This window comes from Vicugna pacos, chromosome 16 (genome assembly GCF_048564905.1).
Source record: "Vicugna pacos chromosome 16, VicPac4, whole genome shotgun sequence".
Lineage (NCBI taxonomy): Eukaryota > Metazoa > Chordata > Mammalia > Artiodactyla > Camelidae > Vicugna > Vicugna pacos.
The window spans coordinates 9,635,184-9,658,816 of NC_133002.1; the positions used below are offsets into that span (position 1 = coordinate 9,635,184).

The 23,633-nt window shown below is 41.8% G+C and overlaps 2 protein-coding genes across 3 annotated transcripts in view; one reads left to right on the forward strand and one right to left on the reverse strand.

Annotated features, from left to right (window-relative positions):
* Window positions 1-10,829, forward strand: part of RABEP1 (rabaptin, RAB GTPase binding effector protein 1) — a 94,725-nt gene extending 83,896 nt beyond the window's left edge. The window contains exons 13-18 of the mRNA XM_072940585.1: window positions 901-1,041; window positions 3,843-4,032; window positions 4,369-4,424; window positions 6,525-6,623; window positions 7,266-7,382; window positions 8,163-10,829. Coding sequence (XP_072796686.1) covers window positions 901-1,041; window positions 3,843-4,032; window positions 4,369-4,424; window positions 6,525-6,623; window positions 7,266-7,382; window positions 8,163-8,264 — 705 coding nt within the window. The 3' untranslated portion in view covers window positions 8,265-10,829. The remainder of the gene's footprint in view (window positions 1-900; window positions 1,042-3,842; window positions 4,033-4,368; window positions 4,425-6,524; window positions 6,624-7,265; window positions 7,383-8,162) is intronic.
* Window positions 10,830-11,030: 201 nt separating this feature from the next.
* The window catches only part of NUP88 (nucleoporin 88), a 29,129-nt gene continuing 16,526 nt past the window's right edge, over window positions 11,031-23,633 (reverse strand). For both annotated transcript variants that reach the window (XM_072940587.1, XM_072940586.1), the window contains exons 9-17: window positions 16,954-17,044; window positions 14,598-14,699; window positions 13,161-13,319; window positions 12,737-12,862; window positions 12,572-12,637; window positions 12,351-12,431; window positions 11,948-12,074; window positions 11,669-11,787; window positions 11,031-11,249 (exon numbers count right to left, since the gene is read on the reverse strand). In XM_072940587.1, the coding sequence (XP_072796688.1) occupies window positions 11,186-11,249; window positions 11,669-11,787; window positions 11,948-12,074; window positions 12,351-12,431; window positions 12,572-12,637; window positions 12,737-12,862; window positions 13,161-13,319; window positions 14,598-14,699; window positions 16,954-17,044 (935 nt within the window). In that variant the 3' untranslated portion in view covers window positions 11,031-11,185. The remainder of the gene's footprint in view (window positions 11,250-11,668; window positions 11,788-11,947; window positions 12,075-12,350; window positions 12,432-12,571; window positions 12,638-12,736; window positions 12,863-13,160; window positions 13,320-14,597; window positions 14,700-16,953; window positions 17,045-23,633) is intronic.

A 23,633-nucleotide genomic window follows, 5' to 3' on the forward strand; every position in this document is an offset into this window, starting at 1 on the left:
ATAAATGTTGGACGTATGACTAATCCACATTTATGTGTTTAAGTTGAATGACTTAGTACTAAAAATTAGCAGAAATACTTTTGTAGAATTTTATCTTATACTTAAGTTAGCTGAAGTAACTTTCATATTATATAAATTCACATGAAATACTAAAATTGTTTTATACTTAAGTGAGCAGAAAATAAAGGAGCATGTTCCATTTTAAGAATGAGTTACTCAGCGGGGAGGGTATAGCTCAGCGGTAGAGCACATGCTTAGCATGCGTGAGGTCCTGGGTTCAATCCCCAGCACCTCCATTAAAAATAAATAAACCCTCATTACCTCCTCCCCGCAAAGAGAAAAAAACAAGCCCCCCCAAAAAGAATGAGTTACTCAAACATCCTGTATTTCCTAAGCCCAGAGCCTCTGCTAGCTTCTCGTAATTGGGGTCCTTGGGCCGTTCACAGTGGTCCTGAGCGTGAACACAGGTATATGTAATGAAAGGGGAAGACGCTGATTTTTGTGTCTCCCTGCTTCCTGTGGAATGCATGCTGTGAGGAAACAGGAGTTGTCTTAAAGTGCACACTCTATTTGATACATCCTGATTGTGTCAGCCTCTTTTATGAGCTAGAGATGCCAGTCCATTCAGCTAGTGCATGGAGAAATTCATTACTTTTAAGCTGTTGGTAGAAACAGTGGAGAATGAGCTCAGATACTTGCTTCATTTTCTGTCTCCTTGAATATATGTAAGGGCTATAAATCAAAAATCTCTTAAGCTGCTTTTTGTAGGTCTTACAGAGCTTCTTTATGTACCCTCCATCCTCAGCCTTCATTTGGTTTGGCCTTTATTTCTCTCTGGTGCAGTTATCAGCAGATAGGATTTGGCTTTCTGGCTGTGGTTGATATCTGTTTCTGTTTTAGGCAGTGCTGATGCAGTCACGGGAACAGGTCTCAGAAGAGCTGGTGAGGTTACAGAAAGATAATGACAGTCTTCAGGGAAAGCACAGCTTGCACGTGTCACTGCAGCAAGCAGAGGACTTCATGCTCCCGGACACCGCAGAGGTAACGTGCTCTCTGTGTGCTCAAAAATGCAAATAAGTACGTTTTCTGAAATGACTACAAATTGTTCTTTAAAACAGGCTTTATTGAGATATAATTCATGTACCAAATAATTCACCCAATTTAAGTGTACAGTTGTCATTTTTAGTATATTTCAAATGTATAGCTATCACCACACTTTTAGCTTTTAGCACATTTTCATCACCTCAAAAGAGAAACCCCTTACCCTTTATCCAATCCTCCCACCCCAAGCCGTAAGCAACTACTAATCTACTTTCTGTCTGTAGATTGCCCTGTCTCTCTTTCTTGTGAATGAATCATACAGCTTGTGGTCTTTTGTGTCTGGCCTCTTTCACATATCTCTTACGGTTTTCAAGGTTCGCCCGTGTCACCATGTATCATCACTTCGTTCCTTTTTATGGCCCAGTAATACTGTACTATGTGAATATTTTGTTTATCCATTTGTCTGTCTCTCTTTTTTAGATGTGATATTTTTATCCATTTGCCTCTTGATGGACATTTGGGTGGTTTCCACTTATAGACTATTATGAATAATGTTGCTATAAACATTCACATACAGGTTTTGGTATGAAGATATGTTTTCATTTCTGTTGGTTATAAACCTAGGAGTGGAATTGCTGGGTCATATGAGAACTGTTTCATCATTTAAGGATTTCTCCACCCCCTCACTAACACCTGTTGGTTATCTCACTTTGCGATTACAGCCACTCTGGTGGGTGTGAAGTAGTATCTTATTGTGGTTTTGATCTGCATTTCCCTAATAATATTGAGCATCTTTTATGTGTTTATTGGCCATTTGTATATCTCCCTTGGAGAAATGTCTATTCAGATCCTTTACTTAATTTTAAATTGGATTATTTGCTTTTTATTTTTTAGAGTTATAAGTGTTCTTTACATATTCTCACTATAAGTCCCTTATCAGGTAAATGATATTTTCTCCCACTCTGTGGATTGTCTGTTTAATTTTTCTTGATGGTATCCTTTGAAGCACAAAAGTTTTTAATTTTAATAAAGTCCAGTTTGTCTACTTTTTTCTTCTGTTGCTCATGCTTTTACTGTCATATCTAAGAATCCTTTGCCAAGTTGAAGGTCTTATATTGTTCTTGTAGGGCCAGATTGAGAATGTTCCAGAGATTAAATATTTGAAGGGGTTGCCATGCTGGCTCCTTGGGATGTTTTTCCACCTACATAGCACGTACAGGGTACACCACACTCAGCCTCCTTTTGTCTTCCAGTAACTTTATGACACTTAGTCACTTCTGTTTTTTGTGGTTGGGTGAATCTGGGCTGTAGAATTAGAAGTCTCCCTGAGACATTCATAACTGTCTCCTTAATTTTCTCCAGCCTTTATTCTCATATGTTTTAAAACCTTGCAAATTATAAAAAATGCCATCTTAGGCTAAACCCAAGTAAACACTACAACACGTAAATACTTTGCAGTATAGGCAAAGCTGAGATTTCTTAGAGCAGTTTTCAGAACAAAGCAGAAAAATATTTCTTGTAAGATCCTTTTGCTTTTTTATTAAAAAAATAAATTTGTAATTGTTAACTTTTTAAAAAATCAAACATTACAGAGATTTATGGTTTTGTAAGTAACAGTTTTCCCTTAATTCTACCCTGGAGATTCAGCCTCTACAAGTTGGACCTCATTCTCTTTTCCTAAATAGATACTAGCATGACTGTTATTTTTTGTTTTTTATTCACTCATCTACACGGTGTCCGTTTCCCGTCTTGCCATTGGCTCCTTGCTCCCCCTCTCCTTTTCCCTGCCCTCCTCCAACTCGTGCTCTCAGCTCGGGTTCCTGACACTCTCCTTGCTGAACTGGTGCCTGCGCTCATCAGAGAAAGTTTGGGGACCTGTCTACTTTTGCTGTCAGCATAGTGCTTCCCACTTCTGTTACACTTTTCTCTTTTGGCAGGAAAGATTCCTCTTTTCCATGTTCTCTAGTTTTAAAAGTACAGGAATCCTTGAAGGTTATAACCAGTCTAGCCTGTAAACCTTGATTCTGAGACCTGCTTCAGTAATAATTCTTATGAAATTTTTCTTGTTACAGTTTTTTAGTTACTTTTTTTCCTGCTGCTCTTTAATATATATTATACATTTGATAGTTATCTAAGAATCAGTTTTTACTTTAGAGTTGCTCTAGGATATAATTAGTTGGATTTTTTCTTTAAAGAAGGCAACTACAATTTAGGGAAAAAATAAAATAAGATTTAAACTGAATTTATTACAGAAAAACAGCTAATCACCTTAAAAAGCCACTCTTTGCCATACCTGCCTTTGGTCTAACAGTGCTTTGCTTGTGGTAGATGTTTAACAGGTGTGTGTTTGAATGAATAAATGAGTAAGTAAATAAATTTTGTCCTCTTGGAGTTCACACGTGCTTTTGAGTTTCAGTCCTTTTGGTCCTCATTCGCTAACCCCTCAGATTTAAACAGGTAATAGTGGAAGTGTCTAAGTTATTCACAGTGAATCCCACATGGTAAATCACTTAACATTTTAATTTTTCTCTTTATGAAAGTTTTAAGAGAAGAATATGTAGTTCACAATACACATTTTTTGGTTGGTCATGTTATCTTATTTCTGTAACATACTGAATATTAACATGACATGGCATCTGCCCCTTGAAGCCATGAGTTGGTTGGAGTTCAGTCTTAAGTTTTGAACCATCTAAAACAGCATCTGAAATTCTGGTTGCAGAAAATCTTTAGCTTCTTTTGTTTATTTTCTTTTACCCTTATAAACCCTATAAATGCAATAACGGTTTATTTCTTGAACCTAGGCACTGCGGGAGTTGGTATTAAAATACCGTGAGAACATCATTAACGTGCGGACAGCAGCGGATCACGTGGAGGAAAAGCTGAAGGCTGAAATACTTTTCCTAAAAGAGCAGATTCAAGCAGAGCAGTGTTTAAAAGAAAATCTTGAGGAAACTTTGCAGCTAGAAATAGAAAACTGCAAGGAAGAAATAGGTAAAGAAGAAAGTGATGTAATTTAGACTTGGAGGTACTAATTAAAAACTTTCCTGATTTTAAGAAGTAATACATAGCCGTGAAAAAGGTGGAAAACAGAAAAATATAGGAAAGAACTAAGACTCAGTCCATATTTCCAGATGTTCTGATGTATCTAGTAATTAGGAGTTAAAGGTGGTGTTTGTCCCCCCGTCCACCCCTCCCCCCACTCCATTCAGTACAACATTTGGCTCCTTTCATTGTATGAGACTGAGCTTATGGTAGGAAGGAGGGTTTTAAGAAAAAATTTAAATGCAAAATAATAAATGCTAACATTTCCCTCCTTTTCCCTTCTAGCCTCCATTTCTAGCCTAAAAGCTGAATTAGAAAGAATAAAAGTAGAAAAAGGACAGGTGAGTTTCATGAGTTTCAAATCCCTTCTATCAGTAACCGGCAGTCATTTATTGAATCCTACTGTACTAGACTCAAGTGCCCTGCCTTAAGGGACTTCTGGGAAAAGTGCAGTGGAGTAAGGGCACGAGGATGGTGGGGACCATGTACTGAGAGTCCGCTCTGTGTTGACTGCACGGGGTCCAGGAGGGCTGAGATGTGCCTTAGCCTGGAGCTTCCACTGTGGTGGGAGGACAGTCAGGCATGGTCATGACATGATACATACTTAGAAAGCCATGGTGGAAATAAGTACAAAATCTGTTACAAACAGGAGGTGATGTTTTCTAGCTGGCGTAGAGTCTGCCTAGACAGCGTGAGCACCTTTTGATAGATGACACTGTCAGCTCTCTGGTCTCATTGTTCACTGACTCTGTGACCTTCACCTCCACTCTGCCCTTCCTTCCCACACTCCTGCCCGCACTTTGCCCACTCCTGACATTTCAGTCCAGCCTCATATTCCCTGACCCATCTCCCATCTTCCCAGCACTTACTCCCACAGGTCCGTCTGTTGAGGACCTCATCCAGTCCTTTAATTCCCTGAACGTTTCCTTTTCTCCTGATTTTAGCAACTTCCTTGTGGATTTGCTTGCTTTCTTCTTAGCTGCATCTGACATGCTTGCCTCTTAACTAGTCTCCTACCAACACCTGCAAGTCCTCTCGTTCCTTGTCCTTGTGCCGCCCTCACTCGATACCGCCAAGCCCTGGCTTCATCCCGGTGTCCGTGTTCTCTGCCTCTGCTCCAGGCCGCTGGTGCCCCTGGCGCGGGGAGCCCTGCTGTCAGGCGCTGATCTGTAGCCTCTCATTTGTCCTCCATTGTCTCCCTCTCTTTCCTCACGGTGGCTGCTTCACTCACTGCTTACCTCCCCCCCTCACTCTCAGCGCATGAAGGCCTTGCACCCCTGTCATCAGCAGCACCACCTTCAGCTTCCTGGCTCCTCAGTTACATGTTCTCTTACTTCCCAGCCTTCTGTCACTGCACCTGTGCTTTGATGGGAGCCCTCAACATCTCTTCCTGGCATCCTCTCCATCTTCCCCTTCCAGTTGTGGACCTTGAACTTCTCCCTCTTTATTGGTCTTTCCCATTATGCATAAGCATGCCCAGAGGTCTCCCGATGGTAGGGGAAAAGTTTCTCTTTGGATTACACTGCTGTCTCCAGCTACCAGTTTTCTTCCCCTTTATACCCAAGGTTCTTGAAAGAGTTCTCTCCACTGCCTGATGTCCCAGTCACTCCTCAACCCACTGTGATCTGGCTTCAGCCCCCACTGTGCTGTCAGGGATGCACTGGCAGAAGCCACCAGTGTTCTCACGTGTCCCGTCCTTCCCACTCCCACTGCCGCTGTCTGGGGTTCAGACTTCAGTGCTCACCTGACTTACTGTAACAGCCTAACTTCTTTTGCTGTCTCCAGAATTTATCCCCTTCCAATTCTTATTGAAACCAAGATGATCTTTAAAACTTATAAACAACTGTGAGCCAGTCTGGTTTTAAACCCTTCAGCAGTCCCCTGTGTCTGTATTCCTTAGCCCAGCTGGGCTCCTCTGCCTCAGCCTCCAGGGCCCCGGCCCTCTGGGCTGCAGTGTGGCAAGAACTCGCCCCAGTTCTTAAATGCATTTTTTATACCTCAGCCACTCCGTCTTTTTGGTGTACCTGTCTTTACCTTCTCTCCCTTACTACCCTTTTCCTTCTGCTTTTAAGTTTTTCATCTTTTAAGGCTCAAATGTCATCTCTTCAAGGAAGCCCTTCCCAACTTTTCTGGCAGAGTTAAATGCTGCTTTATCCGTGTCCATATGCTGTAGTTACTTCCATGTCTGTCCTGATTTTTCCATCCCTGGGCCTTAGCATATAGGATGTGCCTAATAAATGGAAGAATAGGTCTTGAAAAATAAATACAAGATCCAGAGATACCAAAGGGTAAGAAGAACATGCCAAACATAGCCAGCAACAAGGCCTAGGAGGACCTGGGAGCTTGGGTGTAATTCTGCAGGCTGCAGGCTCCTCCAGACAGGTGTGCTGTGACCTACAGGGAGTTTCTGTGAGTTTCAGGCTTTTCTCTCAATTTCACAGTTGGAGTCCACATTAAGAGAGAAGTCTCAACAGCTTGAGAGCCTTCAGGAGATGAAAATCACTTTGGAAGAACAGTTAAAGAAAGAAACTGCTGCTAAGGTGATATTTTTGTTGGCAATTTAATTAAAAAAAAAAGCAGTGTAAAGATTGCAGAATCTGAACATACGTATGTGTGTGCATGACTGGGACATTGTGCTGTACACCGGAAATTGACACACTGTAACTGATGATACTTCAATTTAAAAAAAAGCAGGATCACATCTTGCCTGTTAAAACAAAAACTGCTGTTTTGAAAGTTGGCAAGACTCTCTTTAAGGAAGACTGGAGATAGCCAGGCTGCGTATGGCATGTTCATTGAGGATTTTCCTGGCAGATGCTTGGCTGTTGTGGTTGTCAAAGGAAATCCCTAAAGTTTGTCCCTGTTGCTGTGATGACTACTGATTTTACAGCAGCTGCTTTCTGATGATGAATTACTGTCACCAAGCTGCTGGGGGTGGGGTGGGGTGTGGCACTTCCATTCATTTTTATTTTGGCTCTAATACCCAATTCATTTTAGGACCTAGAGCAAGTAGCGTAGGCAGCTTACACCCTTACCCATAAAGGTAAAGGGAGACTAACAGGGTAGAGGGAGGTAATGGGCCTTTCCTCTCTAGTAGTTGGAAACTGCAACTGCCTGGATTTCCTGAGTGGTTCTTACCTGTGGCTCCCCAGCATTAATCATCATTAACTTGTATTTTGTAGGTTACCGTTGAACAACTAATGTTTGAAGAGAAGAACAAAGCTCAGAGGTTGCAGACGGAACTCGATGTCAGTGAACAAGTCCAGAGAGATTTTGTAAAGCTTTCTCAGACCCTTCAGGTGAGGCATTCGGAGAACCCCCTAGAACAGCACCAAGGAGGCACTTTAGGGGTTCTTGGTACCCAGGAGAACTTGCCAGGCCCTGACTCGACCACTGACAGAAGTCAGGTTAGATCATGGCTACCCCCAGCCCAGCCCCAAGCATCTGCCTGGTCATTTAAGCCGGAAACCTGGTTTGTAGGCACAGACTTGTCTCCCTTTCCATTTTCCTCGTCCTTGCTGGTCGCTAAGGGTAAAGTATAAAGTCCTTAGCATATAAAGACCCTTCCCAGCAGGACTACTCCTAGACTTTGTTCATCTCTCTGCCTTACATTTTTTATCCTAATGTTTTTAAACTACTGTGGTTTGTTGCCCACAACAGAGTATTCCCTCTGGAAGCATCCTTGTCTCATCGCTCCCTTGCTCCTTTCTTTCAAGGCCCTGCTTATTAGCTTTGTCCTCCCCGTGGAACCCTCTCTAGGTCCCCAAGCTGGAACAGTGACATTTAGTATATTGGGCTAAAACTCTGTATAAACTTGTATTTCCCCCTAAATAAACTGTGGGCTCTCAGAGGTCAGGGGTCAGGTCTAATTCATCTCTGTAGTCCCAGCAACTTACACTGGGTCTGTTACACAGCAGCTTTTGGGAGTTGCTTTTTGAATTTAATTGTTCTTGCTGCCTCCTTTCTTTGAGGTGACTATTCCTGGGTTAGTTAATCTCCATCTCAGCTAAACCAAAAAGTAAACCAGAAAATCTAGGCAGGAGCCATCTGCCCTTAACTTCACTGCATTGATTCCCTAGGTGCAATTAGAGCGGATCCGGCAAGCAGACTCCTTGGAGAGAATCCGGGCAATTCTGAATGATACCAAACTGACAGACATTAACCAGCTCCCTGAGACATGACACCCTCATAGCAGGACTCTAGCCTGCACTTTGGGTTTTTAACTCATCTTTAGAGCAACATTAATTATTATTTAACTCTTAACTGAAGAAGAAGTCACACAAGAAAAGGAAGACTGGAGAAATGTTTAACTCTAGTGGGAGAAGACTGCAGCACAGGAACAGCACACAGCAAAGGTCATTTGCAGCGAAAAGACCTTTCAAATGGGAACACTAACTTGATTCCAGTGGGGGGTGGGATCAGACTTGGTGATGGAGAAAGTGCTGTTAATCCTTGCCTGCTTTGTCCAGCATTTCCCTGCCCTGAAGCACCATCCCAGCAGTGTTCGGAATGACATTTTCTGTTCAAAGATATTGGAAGAGAGAATTTTTTTTTTTTTTTACCTAGAGTTCATCAGTAACAGTATTCAGCTAGCAGACAGAGGTATAGTATGCTGTATGAATATTTTATATTAAAATATGAAGTTTGAGAGCAGGCTGTTGGCTAGTGACTATTTCCTAGCTCAGTGCATTTTTAAAAACCATTTTATCTTGTGTTGGAGGACCTTAAATGCTACTGAAACTTGCCTGAGAACCATCAGATGGTGGCATACAAAACCAATTCAACTGAATTGGAATTGAATTAATTATGAGAATTTGAAAACTTTGCTGGGGCTTTATATATTGGAAGTTGAAGTTAAAGGAAAAGCACAAGAAACTGCTTGGAAGCACTTTTTCTGCTACGTGGGTATATTTCGTGGGCCCACAGGTACCAGGGTAAAGCTGAACTGGCACCGTCCACTCTTTTGAAAACTTGTTTTAGTTTAGTTATTGGATCAGTGGAAAAAAATTAATAAAACAAGCTATGTCTGACAACATCTAGTATAAATTTGTAAGTCTGCTGTTTATTTTATTTTCAACTTGAATCAAAGGGCCTAAGTATTATTTGTTTCAAGTGTCAAATACAAAAATGGTGATAACTAGGTTTGGCAGATACCTATTTTGTGTTTTTCTTTTATAATTTAGACTTGGAGTGTGATAATGCTTATTACGGTGAAGTTAGGGAAAACCCAGTTAGTTCATCAGTTTGGAAGTCTGCCTTGTCATTTCTGTGAGGTTAGATTCCTTTCCTGTGTGGAGAAAAATCCATGAACCGGTTGCCCTTCGCCACAGCCTTATGAAGTGTTGCAGAAGCACAAGAATGAATTCGTGTTCGCTCTGCCTGCTGCGGTACTGTTAGCCAGTAGAAGGCTGCTCTATTCAGTTCATCACACAGGTGGGTCAAAAGTAAAATCGTTTTCAGATAATTTTTGTGATTGGTGTTGTGTAACAGCAGAGTACCTGAAGGAACCCTATGGGGATTAAGTGGATTGTTTGGCTCACTTAAAGCTGTAGCTTTGCGGTTTAGTGAACTCTTTGTCATAAACGAAGTTGTAGTGGATCAGCCCTAAAGACCTTTGTCGCTGTCTTCCAGAGGACAGAGGAGGGCTGCTCACCTCATTCCTTGGGCTCTTGCTGTAGTCTTACGTTCACGATTATGAATTCGAAAGTAAATACTAATTATGGAAATAGTGCTGTAGACTTGCTGTGCATGAGACATTAATTGGTTTAAAAAATCTCTTTGTATGAAGTGCTACTTGGTTTCCTTTAAAGAAAACATAACCTCATGGAGTTACAGGAAATCTTATTAATTCCAAAATGCAGTCACTTTAAATTATGTAAATGTAAGACGGGTCCCTTGGATAAACCCCGAGCTAATTTGTTTTAGATTATTAAAATTGACACTGTAAATCAAGGTGGGTGAGTCATAATCTTCCTGAATGAGCTGAACTGTAGCTCCCAGGGAACTGCTCGGCTGAGGCTCGGCGCCTGGCTGATGGCTTTCTCCACAAGCTGGCCCTGGGCCAGCAGAATCATGCTTAGGAAACTTAGCAGTCTCTACGGTGGCAGATGCAAATTGTTGGAGCCCACTTTTTTGAGAAAAATACGCTAGAAAAACCCAAACTGAGACTCTTTAAGTTTTGTTAAGTATGAAACACTTCTTTAAACTGGGTTTTCTGTATAAATGGGAAACTAATTTAGAAGGTAGGGTTTAGCCGTTCAAGACAAAAGGTCAGCTGGGGTTCACGAGTGTTCCTGTGCTTGTATTCAGTCTGTGTACACGTTCTCACGCATGTCTAACCTGATTTACCTCCTGCCTGTGACCTACCTTACCATGTGGCTTTTAATTGGCAGTCACTCAGCCACTTCTAGGCGGGTATGGTATTACCTTTCAGAACTCATACTGGCAGGTATAAAAACATTACCTAAAGCTAAAGGGCAAACCCATATGTGCATACTGTTTGTTTCTCCCTTTGCGGTCCTACACCTGCACCTCGTACCCATTCAGTGACATGTATTGGGACACAGAGCACTGCCAAACTCAGCTCTGAAAGGTAATACTGCCTGTCGAGGAAGCGAGCAGCAGTGGCCTTGAAACTGTGGATCCTGAGCTCTGCTCTGGGCAGATCTCAGGTATAACCATTTGTTAACTGTACTGAAGGTGTGTCCTGAAGAAGAAAGTGTTCAAATTAAAGCTGCTGCCTAGTATACTGTGTGGCCTTTTCCTTTGAATCCTAGGATTCTGTCCCTCTTCAGTCATATTTCTGGTGCTACTACTTTAAAATGCAGCTTTTATTCTTTCTCAGATACGGAGAAAACTAAGTAGGGTTCACGGAGGTCTGGCCGTGTACAGCTGAGTGTCTCAGGCCCTTGCCGAGTACAGTTACAGACTTGAGCTTATATACAGTGTACATTCCAATTTTTAAATAAAAGCATTTATTCAATAATTATAAAATAACTATAAAAAGTGATGAGCCACCACAGAAAAGTTCATCCAGAACGCCTCTTTATAAACTAGGTGATGCCGCCTGCTCGTTTCACAGGGCGCGCCGGCCCCGGCCGTGTCAGAAGTTTACATGGTTTCGGATATCATTAATTTGCTTCACCATCTCTCTTATGTGTTCACCCCTGTAAAATCATAAAGGCACTCACTTTGGGGAATACAACAGATGAGTAAGACATTAATATTGATTAAGAATTTAGTAATGAAATATCTTAGAAGTGCTTTGCTAGAATTAAAGGCTTAAGGGTTTAAGTGGATAGTAAAGGCAGTTCATTTACGGCGAGCAGCAGCAAGCACGGCAGCGCGACTGCTGGCAATCCTGCTGAACGTACCCCGTGGCGAGTACCCTGGCCACACAACAGCGTTATCTTATGAGAGGGACGCCCTTTTTGAGCCCCCCACCATCTTCATCTGTCGCATGCTTCCTGTCCTAACTACCTGACACCTGCATGCCAAGTGATCTTATCTGGGCAGAGAAAGGCTGATTTGGGCATTTTGCAAAGGGAAAACTATCTCGCAGCAGCTGACTGGTGGTAGTACTTACTCCTCCTTCAGGATGGACTGAATGCACTTCCGCTGGTAGGCGCTGAGCGTAATGGTGGGCTTCTGAGGACTTAGTACCTTTTCCATCTTTCGCTGCTGATAGTCTTTTTTCATAGTAACCTTAGGTATCAAACAGAACACAGGTATCTTAGCTGTGGTTTCCTACACATTTTTATAGTACCTGTTTTAGTCTGTTCTTTATATATTTTATAAAATTATTTCCTACAGGAAAGACACTTTTAAAAAGTACCAAAGTTAGCCTCCTTGTATCCATTCCTACCTGTTTGATGGCATTGCCCAGATGTCGAAGTTGATCAGGTATCAGCTGTAATTCTTTCTTCATGTCTCTCTCACTATCAGACAGAACTGGAAGCTGAGAGTGAAAACTGTGAAGTACTTTTTTCATCCTTTAGAAAAGGGAAGCAAACATCAGCTCAGCTTAAGATCTCTGCTCCTTAGGAGAAATACAATCCTACCTGAAGCTCTTAGTTTATGAATCTGGTGTCTGTGAAGGAGGATCCCAGAGGCTGGGCTTGGGGAAAGCATCACTGCGCTGCCTTTTGTAAAACACAGCTCAGAGGGAGAACCTGCTGTAGGCCCGCATGCCTTAACACGGGTGCCCAAGTACTTAGGAACACTGGTAGTACCTGAGTGGGGAGCTGAATGTTACACAGGCCACTGACCTGTTCATAATATCTTCTTGTTTTTCCTTGGCTTCCTCATATTTGTCAGCTAAGCGCTCAGCCATTTCCCGTAGACTTTTCCTGATGGCATAAAAAAAACAGGCGTCGCTAGGGGGCCACCTCCGTGGTGCAGCCAGCCGACGTGCTGCAGCATCCTGGGGTGGGACGCAGGTCCAGTCTCAGCAAACTGTTATTTTTTTCTCCCTAGTTTTGGCACTTACCTCTCCTCTCGACAATAATTGAGATCTTCTAGTTGTTTCTTTTTTTGGTCACATAACAGTTTCACCCTTCAAGAAGAAAAATTTAATCAGAAGCCGGGTCTAAGCCATCATACAGTGTCAGCTCTCGGCCAGGGACTGGTGGTACGGGAACAAAGGCCACCCTACCTCCGCTGAATCTCCTCCTTTGCCAGGTCCTGTTTAAGAATGTACTGTTCTCTGAACACCTGGGTGGCTCTGCTGATGAGCTGAAGACATTCTTCGGGAGGGGGTGCCGTATCTTTTTCAGATGATCTTTAAAAAGGAAATTTCTATCATTACTTTCCTTAGCTGAGCGAAACAGCTGAAAACAGACTCAAGTCATAACTCCCCTTTCCCCTTCTTTCCACACTTCCTGTTTATCCTTCTCAAGCGCCTCCGCAGACTGTCCCTCTGTGCTCACTAGCTGATTAAACTGCCCTGTGATTTTTCCAACTCCAACATAATAAAAAGTCTATGAAATGAAACAGCTGAGGACTGAGAGGATAAACAGGAATTATGAAAACAGAGAAGGGAGTCACTTTTTAAAACCTGTATGACCCCAATCCCGTACTTCAAAACCGCTGGATTTGCGACACTGCGTTGCAGAATGCTTCTGATGTGTTTTTCAAAGGAATCCGGGGTTTCGGCCAGAATCCGGAGGGGAGACTCTGCCACTTCAACGTCATCTCGGGTACAGAGCAGGGGAGGAGATGCTGGATGGACTGTGCTTCTGCAAAATAAATAAGGTTTACCATGGAGTTATTTGCTATATTAGAGGAAAGCATAAGTCACATTAATCCAGAACTGAGAACATAAGGAACTACAAAGTGTTACAAATACTCACAATGGCAACTTCAAAAAGCTTGAAAGAGTGCAAACTTTTAACAGCACAGTAAGTGACTGCGGTGACTGATGTCTGGGAGTTTGTTAACAACGTCACTTCACAGACATGTATTTGAAGGAGCTGGCAGAAACATGATTTGAAGGTATCCAGATAACTAATTAAGAGTTTTTTCCCCCGTGGGATTCATGATTTTATTCTGAAGTAACCTAGTATGATTAGGTCTTATTTCACTAACGGTAGGACAGGTTTTTAAAAACCATGCTGAGGCAGCAGGCAAAAAGATACTTGTTTGCAGTGATTTTTACTTCTTAGTCTTGCTAGTTTTCAGTCTCTTTCACTATAAATGTCACAAAATTGACAGTGAATTATTTTCCTTCCTAAATGGTGTAACTTGTCAGTTTTCAAAAAGCATGGAAATTCTTCTCAGGACAGTAAATGAATGCCAGCATTCTGAAATACATCAATATCTAGAAGCACATGCTGCGAACTAACACCAAGAGACGGGGGAGAGGGGCCTAGTGTTCTGGTACCCCCGTGGCTCCTTAGAGACTTAAGCCCTGCATTTACAAAACTCAAATGACCTTCCATACACTTACAGCTTAATATAGGCTCCGAAAGTTAAGAAAGGAGGATTGTGAGCTCAGCTATGACACCACTTTTCTTCCACTTTACAAAAGTGAGTATGAACTCTGAAGTCAGAAAGCCCTGTACCTGTAGCGCAGGTCTAAGTGTCACCTGTGACTCTGGCATCATCTTAACCTCCAGCCCTGTTTCCTCTTCTACAACATGAGGAGAACAGTGCTGTCCTTACAGGATTGCTGTGATGACAGGAGGCAGTGCAGGTAAGTGGCTTATTTCTGAGCCTGGCACATAAACCTACTCCCACTAATAATAGAGTTCAGTACTTAATTTTAGTATTCTTTCCACGCTTGGAAGTACAGCTCTTGACTCTCAGACAGCTAAAGGAGATGCCAGAAATTATGCCTAAAATAAATCCTTCCAGAGATGGCAGGAGCAACAGAAATAATCACCCTTCCAATCCTGAAGTCAGAAGCCAAAGCATAAACCATGTATCTGCAGACATGTATCTTACTAAGGACATCTTCCCAGCCTAGATTTTGCAGAATTAATGAGAACTGTATGCAAATACAAAGTGGGACATACAGTAAAGGCCTTATGAGGCATTCGCAGGTACTGGTGATGCAGATCATCGTAGGCCCCAGTATGTCAGGGACAATCCAGAATCCTCGAATCGGAGCTGGCTGCCTGGAAAAACACAGCCACAGTTAAACCACAAAGCAGCAAATGCGGCGGATCCAAAAGCAAAGACATGGCTGAGGTGCGTGGCCGCCTCAGGCCTGGGCTAATAGTTACCTGGGACACGTGATCAGTGCAGGACTCTCAGAGGTGGTGGCTTGGAAACCTCTACCACTTAAAGCTCTGATTGGTTTGATTCCAGCTGTCACCGAGCAGCCTTGAGGCCATTTCTGACTTGTAAGTCTCTCAGGAAGCCACAGCCTCACGGTGCTCGCTGTCATCTCAGCAGTTAGCACGATATGAAGTCAGTTCTTTGCGTGTCTGTCTTCCCTACCTGCACGTAAGCCCCAGCTGCCTTCGCGTGCCTAGCCAAGCACAGGTTAAGTGCTCAGAAACCTTTGACTGAATAGAACTTTAGTGTCTTTCTCACACTACGAATTCAATGCGGCCCAACATCTCGGTCACAGGAGCAATTTACTGTGCATCGCAGGCATCTCCCTCCAAGTCTTGGTTCTTACTTCACTGAGAAACAGAAAACTGGACCGCAGACAGGAACTGTCTTTCCTGCCAACACGCTGTCCTGCCCCCGTGGTCAGCCCACCCCCAGAGCACAGTGCTGACGCTGGGCTGTTGATGCCGTCTCCTCCCGCCTCTCCTGAGCTGTGCGTCATCCACTCTGTAATCCCAAGCCCCCTCCTGTCTGTCTACCCTCAGTTATAAGCAGGTTCACATCTCTTCCACTGAAAACACTCTCCACTCATTTCGCGCTCTCCTTAACCTGTTCCTTCTCCCCTTGCCTTTAGAACCAGCTGTCTTCAGCAGCAGCCTGCAGGCCCCGTTCCCCTTCCACATCTCTCGTGTACCTTTCATTGCAGGGGAGGCGTGTGGCGGTGAGGGGAAGTCGCGGAGGTTAAAAAGAACTTGTAATTTTAGTGTGACATCTACATATAGAAGAGTGCATAGCACACTCATCACTATCCAGGCCAAGAATTAGAGCCCGGCCGTGGCCTAAGCCCTCTCGTGTGGCCCTCCGCAGTCACGGCCTCCCACTTGCCAGGGAAGTAACCACAACTCCAATTTTTACGATATTTATGCTCTCATTTTGCTTTATAGCTTTCCTAGCTCTGTATTCATTCCTAAGCAATATTGTTTAATTTTACCTGTTTTTGAAATGTACCTAAATGAGATTATTTATTTTCCCCATTCACTTTACAACCTGGGGCCACCCCACCCCCGGCCCCCAAAAGCGCTTCCCTGTGGTTGTCGAGGAAGCGCTGAGTTTTCCAAATCTGGATGCTACGCTCTTCACCACTTTGCTGTGCTCATTTGATGCTGCAGCCTGCTGCTGCCTCTTTGAAACATCCCCCTCCTTGGACCCTTCCCCCCGATCCTCCCTCGGGCTCCCTGGGTTCCTTCCTGGGCTGGGCTCCTCGTCCTCCACTCACCGCTTGTAAGAAAGTGTTGCTCAAGACTCTCTGCTCAGGTCTCCTCTACTCATTCTAGGCCCTTTCCTGAGGAGCCTCCCCCGGAGTCGTGGCTCCAGTGCTGACAACTCCCGCATCTGAACTGTCCTAGCCCAGACCACGCCCAGCTCCAGACCCACACACGCACCCGCTGTGCGGACGGCCTTTAGGACAGGACACTGCACGTGTCCCAGTAACCCATCCTGAGTCCTCCCACACCCACTCTTTGTCCTACATCCCACTTTCCTGGAGGGTTCCACATCTCCTGTTACCCCAGCTGGAAACCTGAGAGCCATTCCAGATACTTCCCTTTACTCTTTTCATCAGATACTTACTAAGTGTCTCACAGGCACCTGTCAGACACCGCGTGAACACACATGAGGCGATGGTGTAAAGAAGGAAACAGACAGACACGGTCTCTGCCCTCATGAAACACATGTATTCTAGTAGTGGCGACAGACGTTACACACACACAGACAGCAACTGGAATACGTGCTGCAAAGAAGAGTAACAGGAGGACCTGAAGGGGCTCGGGAATCAAGGGGGCCCTCAGGAGCTGACGTGAAGTTAAGACCAGAAAGAAGAATCAGAGTGAGCCACGGAGGACGGGGGCGACGACGGGGGAAACGCCCCCAGCCAGAGCACGTGGCACGTGCGCTGGCCCCGAGCAGGGGAGAGCTTTTGATGCGCAGACTCTCAGGGGTGAAGCACCACGTCGCAGGCAAATGTAACGTACGCGCACGCACCTCAGTTACTGAAACAGCTGTGGCCCGTGCTTGGACGGCAGAGAAGGCCCTTACCTGCACGGCAATGGCTTGGTGCAAAGGATGTGTTCTACGAAGCATTTCTGTTCTGTAGCTAGTTCCTGCAAACTGTCCTTATCTTCTTCATCTACAAAAGAATACATTATGTAAGTTAAATGACACTTGCGGCAAAAGTCTCCAAATTAAAATGCTGACAATGTTAGTTAAATGAAATTAAGTTCTTGCCTCAGAACACTGCTTCTTAAAGGCTATGGCTCTCTGACATAGAAATCTCCTTTCCACAGGGTCTAGATTTCTGCCTCAAGGAAAGTGGCTTTTCCTCGGTAAAGTTTCTAAATGCAGAAATGTTTCACTGAGGAGAAAAATTCCAGAAATCTTTCCCTTCCAGTCCCTTCCTCACCTACACCAATTTTACTTTTATAACAGCTTTTTGAAATGTAATTCACAATACCACACTTAAAGTGTACAGTTCAGTGGATTTTTAGTATATTAAAAGTACCGTACAACCATCAGCACAAAAAATTTAGAATATTTTCGTTACCCAGAGAGAAACCCCCGTCCCCACTAGCAATCACCCCCTGGTATTTCTGCCAGGCACCCCAGGCCTAACCAGCAACCACTGATCTGCTTTCTGGCTCTGTTGACTTTTTATTCTGGACATTTTCTGTAAGCGGAATCATACAACAGCTAGTTGTCTGCGACTGGTTTCCTTCACTCAGCATAAGGGTTCATTCATGTTGGGACAGGTGTGAGTACTTCCTTTCTATTGTTGAATAGCCCACTGCATGGTCAGACGATATTTTATTTATCTAATCATCAGCTGATGGACACTTGGCTATTTAGCTATTATGAATAATGCTGCTATGAACATTCATTTGTAAGTTTTATCCAAGTGTGGACATATGTTTTCATTTATCTTGAGTGGAACTGCTGGGTCATATGGTAACTCTATGTTCAGTCATTTGAGGAACTGCCAGACCGTCTTCCCAAAGTGGCTGCATCATTTCACATTTCCATAAGCAGTGTATGAGGGTCACTATTTTTCCACATCGTTAATAACACTTTTAATTGTCTCATTTCCGTAACTGAACATGTTTTCATGTGCTTATTGGCTATTTGTATATTATCAATGGAACAATGTCTATTAAAATCCTTTGTTTTAAAAATTGGGTTATCTATCCTTTTCCTATTGAATTCTAACAATTCTTTCTATATTCTAGGTACAAGTCCATTATCAGATATACAATTTACAAATACTTACTCCCATTCTAGGGGTTGCCTTTTCACTTTTGTGATAGTATTTCCTTGTAAGCGTTCTATAGTTCTAGTCCTTGTATTTAAGTCTTTGATCCATTTTGAGTTCATTTTTGTGTATGGCGTGAGTAATGGTCCACTTTCATTCTTGTGCATGTGGATGTACACTTGTCCCAGCACCATTTGTTGAAAAAGACTATCCTCTGCCCCACTGAATTGAACTGTTCTGGCATCCTTGTTGAAACCAACTTACCGTAAAGGTATGTTTCTGAACTCTAAATTCTGTTCATTGACCTATATGTGTATTCTTATGCCAATATCACACTGTCTTGATTACCATGTATTTGTAATAAGTTTTGAAATTGGGAAGTGTGGGTCCTCCAAATTTGTTCCTGTTTTTCAAGATTGTTTTGACTATTCTAGGTCACTTGAAATTCCATATAAATTTTAAGATCAGCTTATCAGTTTCTGCAGAGAAGCTAGCTAGAATTTTGGCAGAGGTTGCATGGAATTTGTATATCAATTTGGGGAGTATTGCATCTAACAATATTAAGCTTTCTGATCCATGTACACAGGATGTTTTTCATTTACTTAGGGTCTTCTTTTTTTCTTTCAACAATGTTTTAAAGTTTTAAGACTGTGCTTTGCACTTCTTTTGTTGAATTCATTCCTAAGTATTTTATTCATTTCAATGCTGTTATAAATGAAACTGGTTTCTTAATTTTGGATTGTTCATTGCTATTGCACAGAAACAGACCTGATATTTGTTTGCTGATCTTGTATCCTGCAACCTCTCTAAACTCATTCGTTAGTTTAAGCAGTTTTTCAACGGGTCCCCTATAATTAACTATGTAAAAGATCATGTCGTCAGAGAATATAGTTTTACTTCTTCTTTTCTAATCTGGATACCTTTTATTTCACTTTCCTAGCTAATTTCCTGCCTAGAACCCCCATTATAATATTGAATACAAGTGGCAAGAGCAGACATCCTTTTGTTCCTGATCTTAGGGGAAAGTGTGGAAGACAGAACTTATAAACAATTAAATTGGACCTGTAGCTACAAACATTTCCAAGTAAAGTGTTGAAGATGTGGTCTGAGTTCTTGCTGATTACGGTAAAATGTGAGGAAAAATAAAATTGAGGGAAGAATTATTAAACAAAAAGGAACAAGGGACTTGGTGATCTAGGAAATTCTCAGCCTATTTGGATGGCAAAAGGTGCTAAAATTAAGAGATTCACATGAGGAAAGCATGTTTAGAGAAAAAGCCACTGGTGTGGCTATTTTGCTAATACCTCAGAAAGATCAAAAGGTCAGAATATTCAGTCACACAAAAGCTCTCTGAAGAGATTAACAATGTGACTTAGATTCCTTCTGGTGTCAGCAGAAGCCAAAAGTAGAGATGGGATTATTCAGGGAAGGTCTGTGGATGAACCTCTACTAGAGTGACTCATGATAAACACAGGAGACCCAAAAGTTCTTGAGGATTTTATACCCAACGAAGCACCACTGGGTTGGACTGAAAGCGTCACAATGGGATGAGAGAAGGCTACTCTCCCCTCTAAATTCCACAGGCAGGAAACAGGCTAATAAAACTACTCACTTACAAATACTACCTTTCCTGAAAAATGAAGAACCATGCTGAGGGCAGAGCTGCAAGGATTATCCCCAGGCCTTGAAACATAATGGAATTTGGGATTTTAAATTTCTTGGGACCTATGGCTCCTTTTTCCTTTCTGTTTTCTCCCCTTTTGAACTGCAGTATCTTTAACTGATACCTATACCTGCCCCACATTCTGTTCTGAGAGCAGATAGCTGTTTCATAGGTCCACAGAGAGAGGACTTTTGCTCCTGGGTAGATTCTACTTAAAGTCTAACTATAATTGATATAAGTGATTCAGATGATGAGACTGGGGACTTCATGACATTTAGATGAGATTTTGAACTTTGCGTTTGTCTAGAGCATGTTGCATGCAGGTCAGATGTGAATCTTTAGGGACAGAATGTAGTAGGAGGGACAATGGACTCCCCAAAGATGGCTGTGTTCTAATCCCCAGAACCTATGAATGTTAGGTCACATGACAAAGGGGAATAAAGATTGCAGATGGGATTAAGATGTCCATCAGATGTCTCTGAAACAGGGAGGTTACCTGGATTACCTGGGTGGGCCCAATGTTATCACAAATTTCCATAAAAATGAAAAAGGAAAGCAGGAAAGAAAGTCAGAGTGATACAAGTTGAGAAAGACTCAACTTTTGTCCCATCACTGCTGGCCTTGAAGATGGACTATAAGCAAAGGAAGGTAAGTGGGGAGCGTACAGCTCAGTGATAGAGCACATGCTTATTTAGCATGCACAAGGTCCCGGGGTTTAATCCCCAGCACCTCCATTAAAAAAAAAAAACCAACACCTAATTACCAGCCCCTCAAAAAAAGCAAAGGAAGGTAACAGAAGCTGGAAAAGGCTAGGAAGTGGGTCTTCCCCTAGAGCCTCCAGAAAGGAACACTGTTTTGCCCGGTGAGAGCATCCTAGGACTTCTAACCTATAGAAACTGCAAGATAATAGATTTGTATTTTTTAAAGACACTAAGCTTGTAACAATTTACTACAGCAGCAACAGAAAGTTAGAAGTACAACTTCTAACTTCTTGGGAGGCCAAGATGGCGGAGTAGACGGATGCTCTTAGCTCAACCTTTCCCACAAATACACCAAGACAGACATCCACAGACCCACCCATTCACTCAGAACACCTGCTGAACTCTGACAGAACACTGCCTACTTCAAAAGACAAATTCCTCACAAAATACGGAAACAAATTAAACAAGCTAGAAGAAATGGTCAAGTTTCTGGAAACATACAGTCCACCAAGACTGAATCAAGAAGAAACAGACCACTTGAACAGACTGATCTAGAAATGAAGTAGAATCAGCAATAAAAAACCTCTCTGCAAACAAAAGTCCAGGACCAGATGGCTTCACTGGGGAAGATGTATAGAAAACCCTAAAAGTTCCACAAAAAAGCTACTACAGCTGTAGAAGAATTTGGCAGGTGGCAGGATACAAGATTAACATACAGAAATGAATTGCATTTCTTTATACTAACAGTGAAAGAGCAGGAAAAGAAGGTAAAGAAACAATCCCTTTCAAAATCGCAGCCAAAATAATAAAATACCTAGGAATAAACCTGACCAAGGAGGTGAAAGACTCACATGCAGATAACTATAAAACATTAATTAAGGAAATTTAAGATGACTTAAAGAAACGGAAAGATATCCCATGCTCTTGGATTGGAAGAATCAGTATCGTTCAAATGGCCATACTGCCCAAGGCAATCTACAGATTTATTGTGATTCCTATCAAATTACCCATAACATTTTTCAAAGAACTAGAACAAATAATCCTAAAATTTATATGGAATCACAAAAGACCCAGAACTGCCAAAGCAATACTGAAGAAAAAGAATGAAGCTGGAGGAATAACCCTCCCAGACTTCAAACAATGCTACAGAGCTGCAGTAATCAAAACAGCGTGGTATTGGCATAAAAAGACATATGGATCAATGGAACAGAAGAGAAAGCCCAGAAATTAACCCACAGATCTATGGTCAATTAATCTTCAACAAAGGAGGCAAGAATATACAATGGAGAAGAGACAGCCTCTTCAAGTAGTGTCGTGATAACTGGACAGCAGCATGTAAATCAATGAAGTTAGAACCCTCTCTCACACCATACACAAAATACACAAAATAAGCTCAAAATGGCTTACAGACTTGAACATAAGAGAAGACACTATAAACCTCCCAGAAGAAAACATAGGCAAAATATTATCTGCCATAAATCTTAGCAACATTCTCCTAGGACAGTCTACCCAGGCAATAGAAATAAAAGCAAAAATAAACAATAAAACCTAATTAAACTTATAAGCTTTTTGCACTGCAAAGGAAACCATAAGCAAAATAGAAAGACAACCTATGGAATGGGAGAAAATATTTGCAAATGATGTGACTAACAAAAGTTTAATTTCCAGAATACATAAACAGCTCATACAAGTTAATTAGGAAAAAAACAAACAACCCAATCCAAAAATGGACAGAAGACCTAAACAAGTAATTTTCCAATGAAGACATACAAATGGCCAATAGGCACATGAAAAAAATGCTCATTATTGGTAATTATCAAAGAAATGCAAATCAAAATTACAATGAGGTATCACCTCACACCAGTCAGAAGGGCCATCATTCAAATGTCCACAAACCATAAATGCTGGAGAGGATGTGGGGAGGAAAGGGAACCCTTCTACACTGCTGGTGGGAATACAGTTTGGTGCAGCCATTATGGAAAACAGTATGGAGATTCCTTAAAAAACTAAAAATAGACTTACTTTATGATCCAGCAATCCCACTCTTGGGCATATAACTGGAGGGAACTCTAATTCAAAAACATACATGCACCCCAGTATTCACAGCAGCATTATTTACAATAGCCAAGACATGGAAGCAAACTGAATGTCCATTGACAGATGACTAGATAAAGAAGTTGTGGTATATTTATATAATGGAATACTACTCAGCCATGAAAAAGTATAAAATAATGCCATTTGAAGCAACATGGATGGACCTGGAGATTGTCATTCTAAATGAAGCAAGCCAGAAAGAGAAAGAAAAATACCATATCACTCATATATGGAATCTTACCAAAAAAAAAAAAACTGTAGTCTTTTCATAGATGCCCTTTTTCAGTTTGAAGAAGTTCTTTTCTATTACTGTTACTAGTTTGTTGAGTGTTTTTAACATGGAAGGCTGTTGGATTTTTTAAAAATGTTTTTTCTGTCTAATGAGATAATCATATGGTTTCTGTCCTTTATTCTCCTGATGTGGTATAATATATCAATTAAATTTCTCAGTGTTAAACTAACCTCACATCCCTAAATCATGCTGTATGCTCTTTTTATGTTGCTGGATTTCATTTGCTAGTATTCTGTTTAGGATTTTATGCATCTATATTTATAAAAGATACTTATCTCTGGTTTATCTTTCTTGAATGTATTTGTCTAGTTTTGGTATCAGGGTATTACTAGCCTCAAAAGAGTGAGCAGGGAAGTGTTTCCTCTTCTATTTTTTGTAAGAATTTGTGAAGAACTGATATTAATTCTTTAAATGTGAAATTATATTGTCCTGAACTTCTCCTTTTGGGTAGTTTTCGATTATTGATTCAATCTCTTTACTTGTTGTAAGTCTATTCAAATTTTTTATTTCTTCTTGAGTCAGTTTTGGTAATTTATGTCTTACTAGGAATCTATCCATCTCATCTAGATTATCTAAGTGACATATAGTTGTTCATTGTATTCCCTTATAAGCTGTCACATTTCTGTAAGATCAGCAGGAACATCCCCTCTTTCATTTCCAACTGTAGTAATCTGAGTCTTTCTCATGTCTTGGTCAGTCTACCTATAGGTTTGTCAATGTTGT